The 15,742-nt window shown below is 33.9% G+C and overlaps 3 protein-coding genes across 15 annotated transcripts in view; 2 read left to right on the forward strand and 1 right to left on the reverse strand.

Annotated features, from left to right (window-relative positions):
• The window catches only part of LOC127066588 (transcription factor SOX-2-like), a 302,397-nt gene that overhangs the window by 31,738 nt on the left and 254,917 nt on the right, over positions 1 to 15,742 (forward strand). The gene's annotated exons all lie outside the window — the stretch shown is intronic.
• On the reverse strand, positions 2,012 to 7,840 carry LOC127066638 (uncharacterized). 2 transcript variants are annotated; one of them, XM_051000600.1, is made up of 4 exons: positions 7,699 to 7,840; positions 7,129 to 7,441; positions 6,840 to 7,019; positions 2,012 to 5,193 (listed from the first exon to the last, which is right to left on the reverse strand). In XM_051000600.1, the coding sequence occupies exons 2-4, from the start codon at positions 7,408 to 7,410 to the stop codon at positions 5,140 to 5,142; spliced, it is 516 nt and encodes a 171-aa protein (XP_050856557.1). In that variant the 5' UTR covers positions 7,411 to 7,441; positions 7,699 to 7,840; the 3' UTR covers positions 2,012 to 5,139. The 2 variants fall into 2 exon arrangements, with proteins under 2 accessions (XP_050856557.1, XP_050856566.1); XM_051000609.1 differs by lacking the exon at positions 2,012 to 5,193 and adding an exon at positions 6,169 to 6,290.
• On the forward strand, positions 5,775 to 6,846 carry LOC127066645 (uncharacterized). Its single transcript, XM_051000624.1, has 2 exons — positions 5,775 to 6,040; positions 6,113 to 6,846. The coding sequence occupies exons 1-2, from the start codon at positions 5,951 to 5,953 to the stop codon at positions 6,407 to 6,409; spliced, it is 387 nt and encodes a 128-aa protein (XP_050856581.1). The 5' UTR covers positions 5,775 to 5,950; the 3' UTR covers positions 6,410 to 6,846.

Raw genomic sequence — 15,742 nt, forward strand, 5'->3', positions numbered from 1 at the left:
TAATGTTATAATTATTTCCAATACGATATATACATATACATACATGCATGCATGCATGCATACATACATACATATATTTATTCTTTGATAACAAGACTTAACTTCTTCCAACATTTCGACTCATTTGACACACTATTGCGTTATCACGATCGCCAGAAGAAAAATTCTCATAATTACAAAATTATATACACGTGTACATATATTTTCTGAATACGAAAATTAATTCCTTTCAACATTTCTATCTATTTGCATTGTCTCGATCACCGAGAGATAAATTCTCTTAATCAAGAAATTATAATGTTATAATTATCCTATCTCTGATACGAGATAATTATATACATATATATATATATTCTCTGATAACGAGAATCAACTTCTTCGGACATTTGTTCCTATTTGAAAACACGATATTGCATTTTCTCAATTGCCAGAAAGAAAATTCTCTTAATCAAGAAATTATAATGTTATAATTATCCTATTTATATAATACGAGATAATTATATACATATATACATATTCTCTGATAACGAGAGTCAACTTCTTTCGACAATTTGTTTCATTTGACATTATATTACATTTTCTTAATCGTTAGAAAGGAAAATTCTCTTAATCAAGAAATCATAATCTTATAATTATCCTATTTATATTATACGAGATAATTACATACATACATACATACATACATACATACATACATATATGTATATATATTCTCCATTAACAAGAGTTAACTTCTTTCGACATTTCGTGTGTCATCGTTAAAGATAGTGGGGTTTTGTCGTCGCTTGTCTTTGATATATTTGGAAAATATCGAAGAAAGTTACAGGAGAATGAGACCTTCGATCTTTCACAAAGTCCACGTTGCATTCACTTCCGATCAGTGATTTCGAAACGACGTCGTCTTCCTCGAGGTCGCCGACAAGTTTGCCAGAGAAAGAGAAAGAGAAAGAGAAACAGAAACAGATAGAGATAGAGATAGATAGATAGATAGATAGATAGAAAGAGAAAGAGACAGAGAGAGAAAGAGAATAAGAGAAGGAACATGTTCGTCGCCGTTGAGTTTCCTTCGTTTCTTTCGCGGATCCTTCATTCGTCGATCGGCAAAAGCAGGAGCTCGATCGATTGAGCACCCCTGACCGCACCTGAATAGATACATTGTGCCGGGGCTGCCTATTGACGGGCGATTGTTCTCTCAACAATAACAACAATATCTGAATAGTCGTCGTGCACATCTCTCGCGCGCTGTGCACGCACCTACGCGCTCACGTTCACGCGTTTTCAAACGCACGCTTGTGTCGTGCGCGAGCGCACGATCATCTCTCTCTTTCTCTTTCTCTCTCTTTCTCTTTCTCTCTCTCTCGGTTTCTCTCTCATTCTCTTATTCTCTCTTTCTCTCTCTTTCTAATAAAGGACTTTTCATATCAAAAAGATTCGTCTAAACGCGATCCAACAAAAATTCGTGATTTTTCTTAAGAAACACATCTTCGATGTTCGGTATACCTTTATGAATCGGTTTTTGACTCGACTTTATGGTATTTGATACGACGTGTTATGTTTTTGATATAAAAATATAGGAAAAAGAAAAGAGAATAGACTTGATAGAATCATGGTATCCATGATACCATGTTACGTTTCTGATATAAATATATAGACAAAAAAATTGACTTTAGAGGACTTATAGCGAGAGATTTATGAAGTTGTGATTTTCATGGTTATTTTTTTTTAATGATTCTTTTTTTTTTCTTACGGCGATCTTCTTTCTTCCCGACTATTTTTTCTCGTCAATCTTTTTAAATTCTATGAAAGCTTTGAAACTTCTACGATTTCGTGTTTAGAGATAATTGTTGTTTTCTTTTTCTAATTTTTTTACGATCGTATAAATCGAAGTTTAATGTTTAATAGATTTTCATAAAAGTTTGGATATCTTCAAAAATAAGTCTTACATTTGGTATTATTATTATTATTATTTATTGTAATGTCATGAACAATAGTCAAATTAATTTGTGTGATGCGCATTGTCATTAATATATACTACGTATTATAGAAAATACAATACATATACGGATGTGCTTGTAAAATGTCTCGTGTTTAGTGTTCGTGACATTCTTCACGTCGGTATAAATTTAGCATAAAGAAAAGTGGGTCTTTCTAATCAGAATTAATCTAGTTTCAGTTTCATTTCATATTGACTTTCTATCCGCGATTAACTTCATAAAAATTATTATCGTATTGTAGCCAAAGAAAAAAAAAAAATAGAAATCATTTCTGTCTGATCGAATTTCGCATAAACAACAATCTGTATATCATATGAATATCAGAATTGAAAATATTACAATTATTGTAATAATACAATAATAAAAAAGAATAGTGAAGTAGAAAGTTTATACCGCGTGATTAGAGAGAAAAAAAAAAGACAAATTGAAGGAAAGAATTGAAAATATAAAAAAAGAACTTATAAATGAATCAATATACGTTCGATTAAATTTTTAGCGGAAAGAAATTGTTTTTTAATGAACTTTTTACTTGAATTTCCTATAAGACGCATCACCATATAGCATTACGTAGTATCACATTTACTAATAAGTGTATCGACACTTATGTTACCTCTTTGATAATTAATATATATCAGAATGATTTAATATATTAGAATTATTTAGATCTTCTATTTAATTTCTTTTGATCTTTACTACTTAAGTCCTACGTTGTAAGTCCACGTTGCAAGTCTACGTTTAAATGCGGATTTTTTTTTTTCTTACAGAGTATCGAATTCATCAATATGCCTATTGCCATTTTAATTTATCCTACTATTAACCCTACCATTATATACAATATATTTATTTTGATACAACATTATTTATTTTACAAGATGAATCAAAAGTTCTTTGATGGCTTAAAAGTTCCTAAGTAATTTTTAAAATCAATTACTCTTTTTCAAGACATTTTAGGCTAATGATGATAAGCAATTTTAAAGGAATTTTATAATTGGAAAAAATTAGCCGACGAAGTCTTCAAGAAAAGTAATTGATTCTTGACATTACTTAAGAACTTTCAATAACTACGAATTTTTGGTCCATTCTGTAAAACTTACAAAACATCTTATTCCTAAACGCGATTAATCCTACTTTATTTCTTAGCTAGTTTTTCATTCTCTCTCTTTCTCTCTCTCTTTTTCTCATTCACTCTTTTTCATTCATTCTCTTTCATTCATTCTCTTTCATTCACTCTCTTTCATTCACTCTGTCTTATTCATCCTCTTAATAGTATAATATATAACTAATCATAGTTCAAGACTAGAAAGATGTTTGGTATTTATGTTGCTCCTAACAAATAGTTTTCAACGTTATAAATCTACATATAGTTTGGTCTTGATTGTACTTTTTCTTGGTCTAGTTTTAAACTATAATTTTTTTTAAAAGCTAGAACTAGATTTTCTTGATTTTTATACCATAGCTGGTGACAAACAGCTGACGCATAAATTTGCGTTTATCTTTGATCGTTGCTGTAAATACTATATATCTAGTTCTAAACTTTAATTATTCTAATATCAAGACTAGAATATTTAGTTAAACTTATCCCACTATTTTTATAACTTTCATGGGATTCAGTTTTTATTAACCTTATAAATCTACGTTATAATCTAATAATCTAATAAACAAATTCAGTCTCGATTCTCTCTTTAATTACTCTATAATTATTATTTTATAATTAATTAAAGTTTACTCGTATAATTGACTAGACCTTTTGACTAGATCCTTTGAATTGGTATGACTAGATCAGTAGATTATAACAATAAGCGTATTGATACTACAAGATCGATCAAAATTTTATGAATCGTTTCAAAGTTCTTAGATGATATCAATTACTCTTTTTCCAAAACTTTAGTCTAATTTCTCTTTGTTTGTAAAAGTTACAAATAAAGTCAAAAGACTAGTAAAACTAAAAAGTAAACAAACTCTGCTTAAATCTTGAAAAAAAGTAATTGATGTTTAAAATCACTTGGGAACATTTGATCCATACAAAAATTTTTGATCTATCTTGTAGAATTTGATTACTTAAAGTATTTTACTTCTAATAATTTACAAAGCAGCTGCAAGAATGCAGAATCTCCATAGTAAATTATGTCAAAGGCAATATTGTAGAATTCGACAAATATATATATACATATATATTAAAATCATCTTAATTAATAAATTCTTTTAGATAAGATAGGAATATTTTATTTAAATATTCGAACACCCGGCTAATAAATCCATATTTTCCGAAGAATTGTTAATTTCGAAACAAGTAAAAAATATTAAAAGACGGTTTTGTATTGAAAACAATGACTGCAATTGTTGTACGTGAATTTAGGCTATTGTCATGAAAATGTTATAATATCAAAAATTAATGAAATATCATATTCGTTGTTCGACATATTTTACTGTCGGGTGTTAATCATATATTACTATCTTATGATTAATTTTTCGCGGCCCATTTCCGACTCCGTATAAATTTATAAGCTAATAGCAATGTATAAAGTGTTCACTTATATATAATTCTATTTCATATGAAATATTTAATTTTATTTCATATGAAAGTACTATTATTTCTGTGGAAACGATATGAAAAATCTAACTTGAAATATACATACGAATATATTCATTGTTTTCGGCTAATATTTTCGTTTTATTTTTTAGGGTAAATCTTTCTAATCGTATTTTACGAATTTAAAATCAATTTCTAATTGTAATTTACAAATTCGAAATCAATTTCTAATCGTATTTTATGAATTTATGATCAATTTCTATAAAATCATTTATATATTATTTCATTAGTTGAGTTAACCATTGACTGAATTTAATGGTTAACTTAACTTTTGTGGAGTCGGTCGCCGCCTTGGGATCCGCCATAATAATTTTTCAGTTTTTATACGATTGACGAGCATGTCGACAAATAACATTCTGTATAAAGTTTATTTTGTAATATAAAACGATATATGAGAAAGTAAAAGTCAACGTCTATCGTATAACAAAATCTGATATCTGGATCCGTTTTTTTTTTTTTTTGAAAGATAGTTGTTCTTTGATGTCGTTGTGTCATACTATTGATATTATTTAGTGTTACACTCCTCTGGCGATCGTATCATAAATCGGAATAGTGTCAAAAACAGGAAGAAAGTGATAATTCGGAGAAGCCGCATTCTGAACATTTTTTCTGTGGAAAGAAAAATTGAAAAATCGTGGTTAAAAATTATCGAAAGAAATTGGAAATAATTTTTTCGTTGCTACACGTAATATTGCTTTTAATTTCAGTACGTTCGTCTTTTTTCTTTTTCGTTTTCTTTAATATACAGGATGTTCATAAATGATTACCCTGATTATAATATATTATAATTCTTTATTGGATATTTGTAATGAAACACAAATTTATACATCATTGACATAACACACATAAAGTTTCTAACCATAAAGAAAATATTTCGACATGTTAGTTTCATCGGTAAGATATTATAAATTGATGAAATTAGGGTAATCATTTATGGACACCCTATATAGACATATAGATATATAAATATATATGTAGATATATAGATATATACGGGGGTGGGATATATATATTTATATATATATATATATATATATATATATATATATATATCACATATATACATATATACATATATATATATATGGGTGGGAATACATATATCTACATATATATCTATATATATATATATATATTTCTATCTATATTCGTATCTATCTATACATATACATATATTTACCTATAATATATGTAGATATATATATAGTTTCTGCGATATGTGTGATCTTCGAGAGAATGCGAAGTTGTTATTAAAATTGTAAACGATCGACAAAGTCGACGGCAAGTCTTATAACCTCTCCACATTTTTCAATAACATAAAAAAAAAAAAGGAAAATACTTTGAATCTTTGAACGCTCATCACAAAATGCAGAATTACTTGTCGACGCGATATCGTCGAGTTTACGATAAAATTAAAGAAGCTCGAAGTATGAATTTCAAAGGAAAATTGCCTAAAGTATGTAAACAAAATATTTTCTTTCGAAATATCGAGTAATTTAATTAACGATTCGACGATTTTATCTTTTAGAGTATAATGGACGTCAAGATGATTTTAAACGGTTTATCTTCGTCAACGAACGTTGGTAAAGATGTTGTTAAATTTCCGTACGAATTGACATCGAAGATCGTTCAATTTCCTTATGTACATTATTGGCGAAAATATTGGCTCGTTAAGTGTAGTACCATCACGATGTTTATCTTGATGCCTGCATTTTACAATCTTTATAAGTTCAAAAAGTCTGAGAATTCAAACTGGCCGTATAAAAAAGATGTCAATGAATTACGTGAGCTGAGAAAGGAAGTCGAAGCAAAACCAAAGATTTAGAATAACAAATTATAAATTTAAGAAGAATAAAGAAAAAAAGAAAATATCTTATTCGACCGAGTTTCAAGCGAAATATTGACGTATAAATTCAATGATATTTCTGTATACTTTCGAAACCTTGAAAGTTTCGAGACAATGATATTAGAGGTCAACATTTCAAGGTGAAAACATGAGAAACAGAAATATTAGACTGAACGTTTAATTATAAGAATATGTGTATATAATACAATTTCGAAAACGTAACTTTCTCGATCCAGAGGAACAACTTTTTGATATAGAGAAAAATCTTTCGTTCGCGACAAAATATTTTGTATAAACTTTTCGTGGTAATTAAATGTAGAAAAAAAAAAGAAAAAAAAAAATAAGAAAGAAAGAAAGAAAGAAAGAAAGAAAAATAGAAAGAAAGAAAAAAAAAGTGTAATTTTCTTACCATCGGATATTCTTCGGTCAGTGCTTTTTCACTTAGAAGATTATATTTTGAGCTATTGTCCGTGACATTATTATGGGTGCAAGTAAAAGGGATCCTTATTTGCCAAGATGGTTCTCGAATATTTGCACCTAAGTTTAATATGTCTCGTCCACAATAGATTATTTTACATGGAACATTTACCTAAAAGGATTGTCCGAAGAATGATTCAAAATATTTAGTATAGTATTTAAACGGAATTTTTTTGTTTTTCAATGAACTTTCGGATTAGCAACGATATAATTATACTTACTGTTTCTATGTCGTTTAATCTATCGCAATGCCTCGAATCTTCTGTGGAATTTGCAAGAGATGATGGCCCTGTAGAACTTGGAGTAGGGTTATTTGTTACAAAATCAGATTCAAGGGAAGGGGTGAGACTACTAATGCCGCTGGATTCACTTCCGATACTTGGAGATAAAGGTCCAATCCCATTTAAAGTTCTTAAACCTTGCTCATATAGTATTCTCACTCCTAATGCGTAAAAATGTTCGGCTTCTATTCCGGATAATGGTAGTGCAATACTTAATGCCATTTTATTTTCTTGTTGCTTCTGTTATATTTTCCTAGAAAATGATTTATATCTTTGTAATTTGATTTTCTATTGATGTAATTTGATTTGTAAATGATTCATATTTGTTTATTTTTATTATATCCATGGTCATAATTTTTTTTTCTTATATATAAAGATTAAGTTCGTGTCGTATTTCGTTTTAAAATGTCTTCAAAATTATTACGATGGTATTTGAATTCGTTTTAATTTGTTCTTAATCGTAGCAGATCTTCTTGATATTAAAAGAAATAAGAATGTTATAAAATTTACCTTAAAAGTGAGTAAAATATTGTTCCTTTCAGACTTGTCACACTTTCGTTATGATATCGCCAAATTTAATAACATATTTTCCAATGGTCCTAACTGTTACGATATCAACCGACAACTGAAGCACAAGTATGAACTCAAAGTGTCCTATTTTCTTCATCGGTTAATTCTAATGTCATCGCGGACTTTGACAAATGTAGATAAACATGACCTTAAACGATCAGTATTGAAATTTCTAGTATAAATAAGAAACTTATTTCTGTGGAATTAGCTGTGAAAGTAATTTAGAAAAAATGTAACAAATATATCCAACTGGATTTTAGTTCTATTCCATTTATGATTTTGTCTTCATGTGTTTATATATCATATATAATACTGATATTATTTATATATAAATTATGATTCTTACAACATTCGAATATATATATATGTATAAATTTTATTTTATGTAACATATATATCATATAATAAAGTTATATATTATGTGCAATGTAATTTCTAAAGATTGAAAATATTAATACCGAGAATCGAACAAAATTTGTTAATTTTTTTGTTAATTTTTTACTTAAAAATATATTTTATATGTATTTGTTTATTTTAGCACAAATTTATTTGACATTACCGACCGTCGATACGCTTCCTTATCGATAGTAAAGTATTCTGTTATATCGACTGCTGTTATGTAATTTTAAGATAGAATGTAATATATTATATTATTTTTATTATAATATTTCATTTCATTTCACATGTAATATTTAAATAAAATTAAATTGATTTGCTATGAAATTTTAATGAGTAATTTTTACCATTTTTTTTATTCTGTTATCCCTAATTTCAATCGTTGGTAACTGCAGTTTCCTACATGACCTATACTTAGGAATTCTCGCTGTTCACCGATGTTGATAAGAAGTGATCTAACATACCGACTATTTCGAAATCAGTCTTGTTTCTGCTTTTGCCCGCTAGAAGACCATTGACTTGATCGTCCAACAAGAGACATAAATGTTTGTTTAAATAATTATTAATTTATATAGTTTATTTTTCTGTAGGAATTTGAATGGACATAAAACATTATATTAAATCTTCGGATAATTTAAAAAATAAAAGTAACAAGTATAATTTCTTAAGAATATTTTACGATACTGTCATTAAATAAATAAAAGTTGAATAGATCCTACCATGGATAGGATTTAGAAATTTCATTACGAACTAGTAGACGTTTGAATAAATTATAAAATATTTATAATGGCTGTCTGTCATTTAAATTGAAATCAAATTTAATTTACTTTCTAATTCAAAGATATAAGAGAATTACATTTCTACAAAATTAAATAGAGTAAGGATCATAATTATAAATCATTGATTGATTCAAATTACACTTGCGCAATGTTCTGAATAAACATTCAAATATTATACATCATTCGCAACAATTTCAGATGAAAATTACAATATTCCAGTTAACTTTGACAAGTTTTTCGTATATACTGTATCGTATATCGTAAATAACGATATAGTAAAAAGAAAACGTTAGTATCTCCTTCAATGATATGACACACGAAGCATGGTCGCGTATACCGGGTGTCTGATTCGCAATGGTGACATCGTGTGAACGAGGTACACGGTGGCCCTGGCAACGCACATGCGCCCTTCTTCGACTCTCTCGCCTCTCCTATTCCTCTCTCCGGATGGTTGAGGATTGGCTCGGAGTAACACCCCCTCATAATGGGTTCACCCGTCTGAACGGAGCTCGTGGGAGAAGAGGATAGACACACACACACACACACATACACATACACATTTATATATACGAATATCTATATGTTGGTATACATATTACATATATACATATATGTCTATGGATATCAGTACATACTTATTACATAGAGTAAGAGAGTACGATGAAAGAAGAGAAAGCTGCGGTTTCGGTTTAGAGAGAGAGAGAGAGGGAGAGAAGGAAAAAGAGGGTCAGAGCAGAGCCAAAAGAGAGATAGAGAGTGAGAACGCAGAGCGAGCCAGCGAAGGGAGGTGAGAGGGAAGAAGGCAACGGAAGCCATATTGATTTCCCTATGTTTCCCCGTGTTGTTACTATAGTGCCCGGTGAGGGCGCGAGGAGACGGCAGGCTCCCTCCGTCATCACCCTCTGCCACCCTCCGATATCGCCATCCTCCGCGAGCTTGTACTCTCTTTCTTTCTCTCGGTTGCTCTCTTTCTCTCTCTTTCTCTACCTAGCAGGCGCACGCCGAGATACTCCGTTCTCTCCTCTCTTCCGGCTCATTCGCAAACTTTCCTATCCATTTTTTTCCCTTCATCTTCCTTCTCCTTCCCTCCTTCTCATTCCTTCCGTTCCCTACCGTCATCGATACGCAAACGTCGACTATTTTCATGCGTTTTCTGCGAGCTAAAGCTGCAATTCCGTTTCACCTCTATTCTACGATCTAATATAACATCGACGTCTTACCTAATTCGATCCGTTCATCTCATTCGATTAACCCAATTCCAACGATTTTCTATCTTCAAACGACAAAGACAAAATATTATTCAAATACGATTTATCATGTTTATTCAATACTCTTTATTAGTCATGATTATTTATTACTAAAACATATTTGACAGGAAATATATGGACACTTTGAAAATGAAATATTATGTCTAAATTGTATGTAACACGAAGAGATAGTTTGACCATGGGCGAGCTTAGTTTTCATGGAAAGTGCCAACTACGATCAGGAACACCTGGGTGGTCCGTACACGATATCAGCTGCGTCTTTTCCCAGATAAAGAGAGATAGACGTTTCACTTTTGCTCCTTGTCTCTTCGTCTCTTCTCTCTTTCTCTCTCGTCCTACTCTCTTATCCTACGAGAAGTGGGAGGGATAGTGAACCATGTGGTTGTTACCTAGTGATGCATGGCTCGGTAATAGCTACAATACAAGCAGCTTACAAGAGGGGTTCCACTTCCATTCCGCGCTCGCCGACTTGAGATTTATTGCCACGGGGCGGATTGCGGATTCCCAGATTCCCCGGTTTGCCCTTATAAATGACTCCTATTAATTGACCATGATGCCAGAGAAGGAAAAGACAATACGAGAAACGGAACAATACCTACTCATTGTTTTAGTTTTATTTGCTCTTTTTTTTTTCTTGTTTTTTTTTTTCTTTCGTTTTGGTTAAAATGTTTCCTCCTTGAAATAATTTCAATTTCGTTTGACAAGTAGTTTCGTTATTAATGATTCGATGAAATGGATTGTTTATTACTTATTTTATTTATTATATTAAAATTGTCGATAATATATATGTATATCTTTTTCTTTTGTTTTTTTTTGAAACAATAGCATACAGATTGAAATTGCCAATCGCGGATTATGGTAATAGAATCGAAAAAAGAGAAGAAAAATATTTGATATCTTCTCTTCGTTTTGGCTCGTGCACGAGGCACGTGTCGAGCACGCGCGAGGAACGCAACTAGACACACCCACCTCTCTTGCGCGTAAGCCCCATAGCGGAACGAAGAACCCCATAAACGCGATCTCAGCGTCATTAAACGAGTGCTAATGCACTTAATAGCGAGCTCTCGTGCGTGCGTGCGTGAGAAAGAGAAAGTGGGTGGGAACGATGTGTCAAAACACGCTTGATTAGATCGACCTGACGTTGAAATAAATCGTGCTAGTAAACCGGATTCTATTTCGACACGATGAACGCGTATTTGAACTCGTGTCTTTTATGAAATATGACTGATTGTTGGGGATGAATTATAGATATATCGAAATAATTCAAGACATTTTTTTCCAATGAAATATTATTTATTAAAACCGACGATAGTTCATTTGTTCTACTGTTTATGACGATATAAATAATAATAAGTAACTTTTGTTTTTAAGAGATCAAAAGGTTAATATAATATTTAAAAGAAAATTAGGACAAAATTTATTCCCGAATAAATTTTATTTAACATCGTACGCCTGGATATACATATACTTGTAATGCTCGAATATATAAAATTTAATTCGACATAATATTTGCAAGTGCCGAGAACTACGGAATCTAAATTTACCACGTACGTTCCCATTTTCCACTTAACTCAGGAAATGACGTCGGTCCATTCTGAAAGGCGTTTCGGTTCGTGAAATTTATGTAAAATCATGCACACTGTTGCTCGCGGTAGCGCGCGATCCGACATATGTGGAGCAACGGGGGCATGGACGGAGGTTTAGTAGCCTCGGGAGCTCAACGGAGCGTAATAACGTAAGATTGAAGGTCGCAGGTAACGGGCCGTCTCTCTCTCTCTCTCTCTCTCTCTCTTTCTCTCTCGCGCGCGTATCCTCATAACATGTAAAACACCAGAGTTACCGGATAATAACCGGGCAGCGACTGTGTTTGTAAACTCGAAAAGCATCCTTTCTTCGTGCGGGTAATCGTTGTATATCGTCGAGAGAGTCGAGAATGGGTTTAGTTGGGTCGACAGCAACGGACAGGATCGGATCTAGAGACATCACTGAAGGATTTCATGAGTTTATCAACCGTAACTTACCCTCTTTTACGGATCCTATGTAAATTCTACGATTAAAGCCATAGGATAGTAAGTTTTTATATTGATGAAAAAATAAAAGAACAAAGAAAAACATTGTAACAAATTTCGAGATGTATTTAAACGTTTAATGAAAGACGCAATATTAATCGTTAATTAACGTAAGATTATAAAACGTAATATAGATTTTTGTCAGGTTCGATGAAGAACGTGAAAACACATGTTCTGTGACATTTTTCTTCGTCCTTTATATTTCTGAAGACTCGAGATGTCCAAGTCCTACGTTGTCGCATGGTCGATCGTTTCACTTTTCGCCGATGCGGAGACTGTTAAAATATTCAAATCGACATCTGGTGGCTTCGCTCGCGCAAACGAAACCAGCCCCGCTCCGTTAAGCCGGATTCCGCGTAAGTCAGGCGTGCTGAGATTCAAGAGCCTTGTTTCGTGGGATTGCTTGACGATATATCGTATGGGGACATAATATATACATATATATATATAATATATAATATATATATATATACACATACAGCAATGACGATCCAATTTGTATTAATTTTTCAAAAAGAAAATGTACCAGTAGTTCCAACTTCAACGAATTTATTTCACTAGCATTCAAGAGGACAAAAAAAAGAAGAAGCAGAAGAAGAAGAAGAAGAAGAAGGAATTAGAAAATTCATTTTCGTGGATGAACGATCAGAACTCGAGAAAGAACGGCGTGATTCCGAAAAAACGGTGCAGATTTAGCGGAAGGTAGTAGACGCGCGAGGTGAACGGAGGCGTGTAGGAGAAATCTCGGGGGAAGAGAAAAAGAGAGAGAGAGAAAGAGAGAGAAAAATGTAAATCTCTCGGAAGCTAGGGAGAAAAAGCTCTCTTTTAATCCACGGACCGGCTCCCTCCCGATAGACGAGGATTATGACGGCGTATCATATGGGGTCTCTCGAAAGTGAACGCGAAGTAGAGAGAACGTACGATAGACAGAGTGAGAGTAAGAGAGAGAGAGAGAGAGAGAGAGAGAGAGAGAGAGAGAGAGAGAGAAGGTACGGAGGGTATGTGAAGAGCGAGAGGGCAGAAGTGGGGCTCCCGCGGTGCGGAGTACCGCCAAATCCACCGCAAATGCTCTCGAGTACTTCTTCTTGGTCGGACGTGAGTATAAGGGCGACCACGAGAGCACGTGCTACTTGAAATCAGTTGGGGACTTGCGAATGCTTCTCCCAACGTTGTCTGCTTCACGAGAAGATAGAGAGAGAAAGAAAAAAAGAGATTCTCGAGTTTTTGGTCAAGCTAGCCAGACAGCCAGTTAGCTAGCTAGCTAGCTAGTTAGATAGGTAGGTAGGTAGGTAGGTAGGTAGGTAGGTAGGTAGCTAGGCTAGCTAGGAAAAAGAGATTCGTTCAACGCAATCCTCGACAAGTCTGGAGTATCCTACTAAAAGGTCGTATAAATCTACCGAAAAAAATGTCCTTCTTCTGTGAAGGTCGAAACTTTGTTTCCAAATAGATACGTAAGGAAGAGACTAAATCGGTTTTTTCCTATTCGTTGGTCAATTTCGAGATATCTACGATATATGTTTAAAACAGAAGACACAAGAGCTAGCGGAGACAGTCGGAGAACGTGGACCGTATGTATACTGGGAACGTTTCACATAGGTAGAAATACGTTGTGTGGACACATAGAGAGAGAGAGAGAGAGAGAGAGAGAGAGAAAGAGAGAACGTTCGTACATGAACGGTATATACAATATACTATATATAAGTAGAGACAAGAGTTAGAGAGAGAGAGAGAGCATGGTGGAGGACGTATACACGCATCGGCGCGTATCGTAGTCCGCGCGCGAGAATCGAGGAGGGCCGAGGAGGGTCGACGAGGGGGTTTGCCGTTGGTTTGTAACAAAATCAATAGAGGGGTGGCGCGAGAAGCGCGAGGGTTGGAGGGTAGAGCGCGGGGGCGGCGGTCGCGCAAGCGCGTTCCAAGGAAGACAAAACATCACCACCACCACTACCAGCAGTACCGCCGCCAACCCCTACCAACGTAGCCCACACCACCACCACCCCTCGTAGTAGTATCCCCGTCGGCTACTCCCACCCGCTGGATGAGGCGACGGACTGCAATGGAGAGCCTCCACCTCTTTACTCCTCCTCCTGCCACCTCCTCCCACGCGTCTACGTGGCCCACTATACTCCATCTCTCTTTCTCTCTCTTTCTCTCTCTCTTTCTCTCTCACTCGACAATCTCGAACTCTAGGGTGGCTGTATCCTCCGAGCGAAAGCTGCTGCCATCGTGGAGCACGACGGTGAAACGCCGAACCAAATTATTTTCGAAGCGAACGCTTCTCGATCGACCTTCTTTTTCTCTTTTCTCAACATCTTTGGATTTCTTCGATCTCCTCTCTTTCTCTCTTTCTCTCTCTCTCTCTCTCTCGATCTCTCCCTCTCTTTCTTATCGTTTTACCATCTTCTTAAACTCTCTAAAAAAGAAGCAAGAAGAATTTTCTTTTCATACAAAATACCAACAATGAGACTAGCTTTGATCTCGTAACATAAACCATCAAGCAAGCTTTCGAATCGATTTCCATAAGTTATCTTGATGCTTTCGATTTGTTTAAGTCAATTTTGGAACATAATGATAGTAATAATAATATTAATAATAATAATAACAATAATAACGTCTCTCTGAAGAAAGATAAAGAGGAGGGTTGTCTCGTCTCGTCTCGTCGTCGGAGTACTAATAAAGTGCCATTCTTCCGCCACTCGTTCTATCTCTCACCCTTCTTGTTCGAGAGATTCGCTCGACAGACGCATATTGTTACGAACGCGTAACCGCGCGAGACCGGCGTGGGCCACGACGATGTGACGCGTGCAGCACGACGCATCCATTATTTCACGCAGGGGCGTCGAAAACGTATTTACCGTTAGTCGCAGGGACAAATGCCTTGATTTGTACCGAAAGTCAGTCGAGGGGGAAAATCAAGGGTCGCGATAAAAGCATTAGCTGCCCGGCTAAGTGTTTTCCCAACTTGTCTTCCTTCTCGTCCACTTTCTATTTCTTTTATTTTTTTCTCTTTCTCTTTCCTTCTCTCTTTTTCTGTCTCTCTGTCTGTCTCTCTCTCTCTCTCTCTTTTTTTCTCTGATATCGACAGCTTCGCAAACGAACGACGACGTATTTCCTTTATCTCCTTTTCTTTTTTTCCAAGACGAATTTCGAGTGAAAGTTTATACGTTTGAATATCTGTTCGCGCGTTATAATACAGTTTGTATTTATTTTATTAAACGGAGACATTTTGTATCGGAGACGTCTGTTATAATAATCTCATAAAAAATGACGAATGCAAAGGAAGAAATCAGTTATTCGTTTCTTCTAAAGGTCGACAATCTCTAGAGACCGACGAAACTAAAAGAGTCTCTACCTTTCGTTAATTAGTCCAAATATTGAATCGTACAAGTAAACAAGTAGGTATATGTTTAACGGAGAAAGTTCATTGGGGAGGTCGATTAATATTGATTCGTTCATTAAGTACAGTTAAATT

This window comes from Vespula vulgaris, chromosome 1 (assembly GCF_905475345.1).
Source record: "Vespula vulgaris chromosome 1, iyVesVulg1.1, whole genome shotgun sequence".
Taxonomy (NCBI): Eukaryota; Metazoa; Arthropoda; class Insecta; order Hymenoptera; family Vespidae; genus Vespula; species Vespula vulgaris.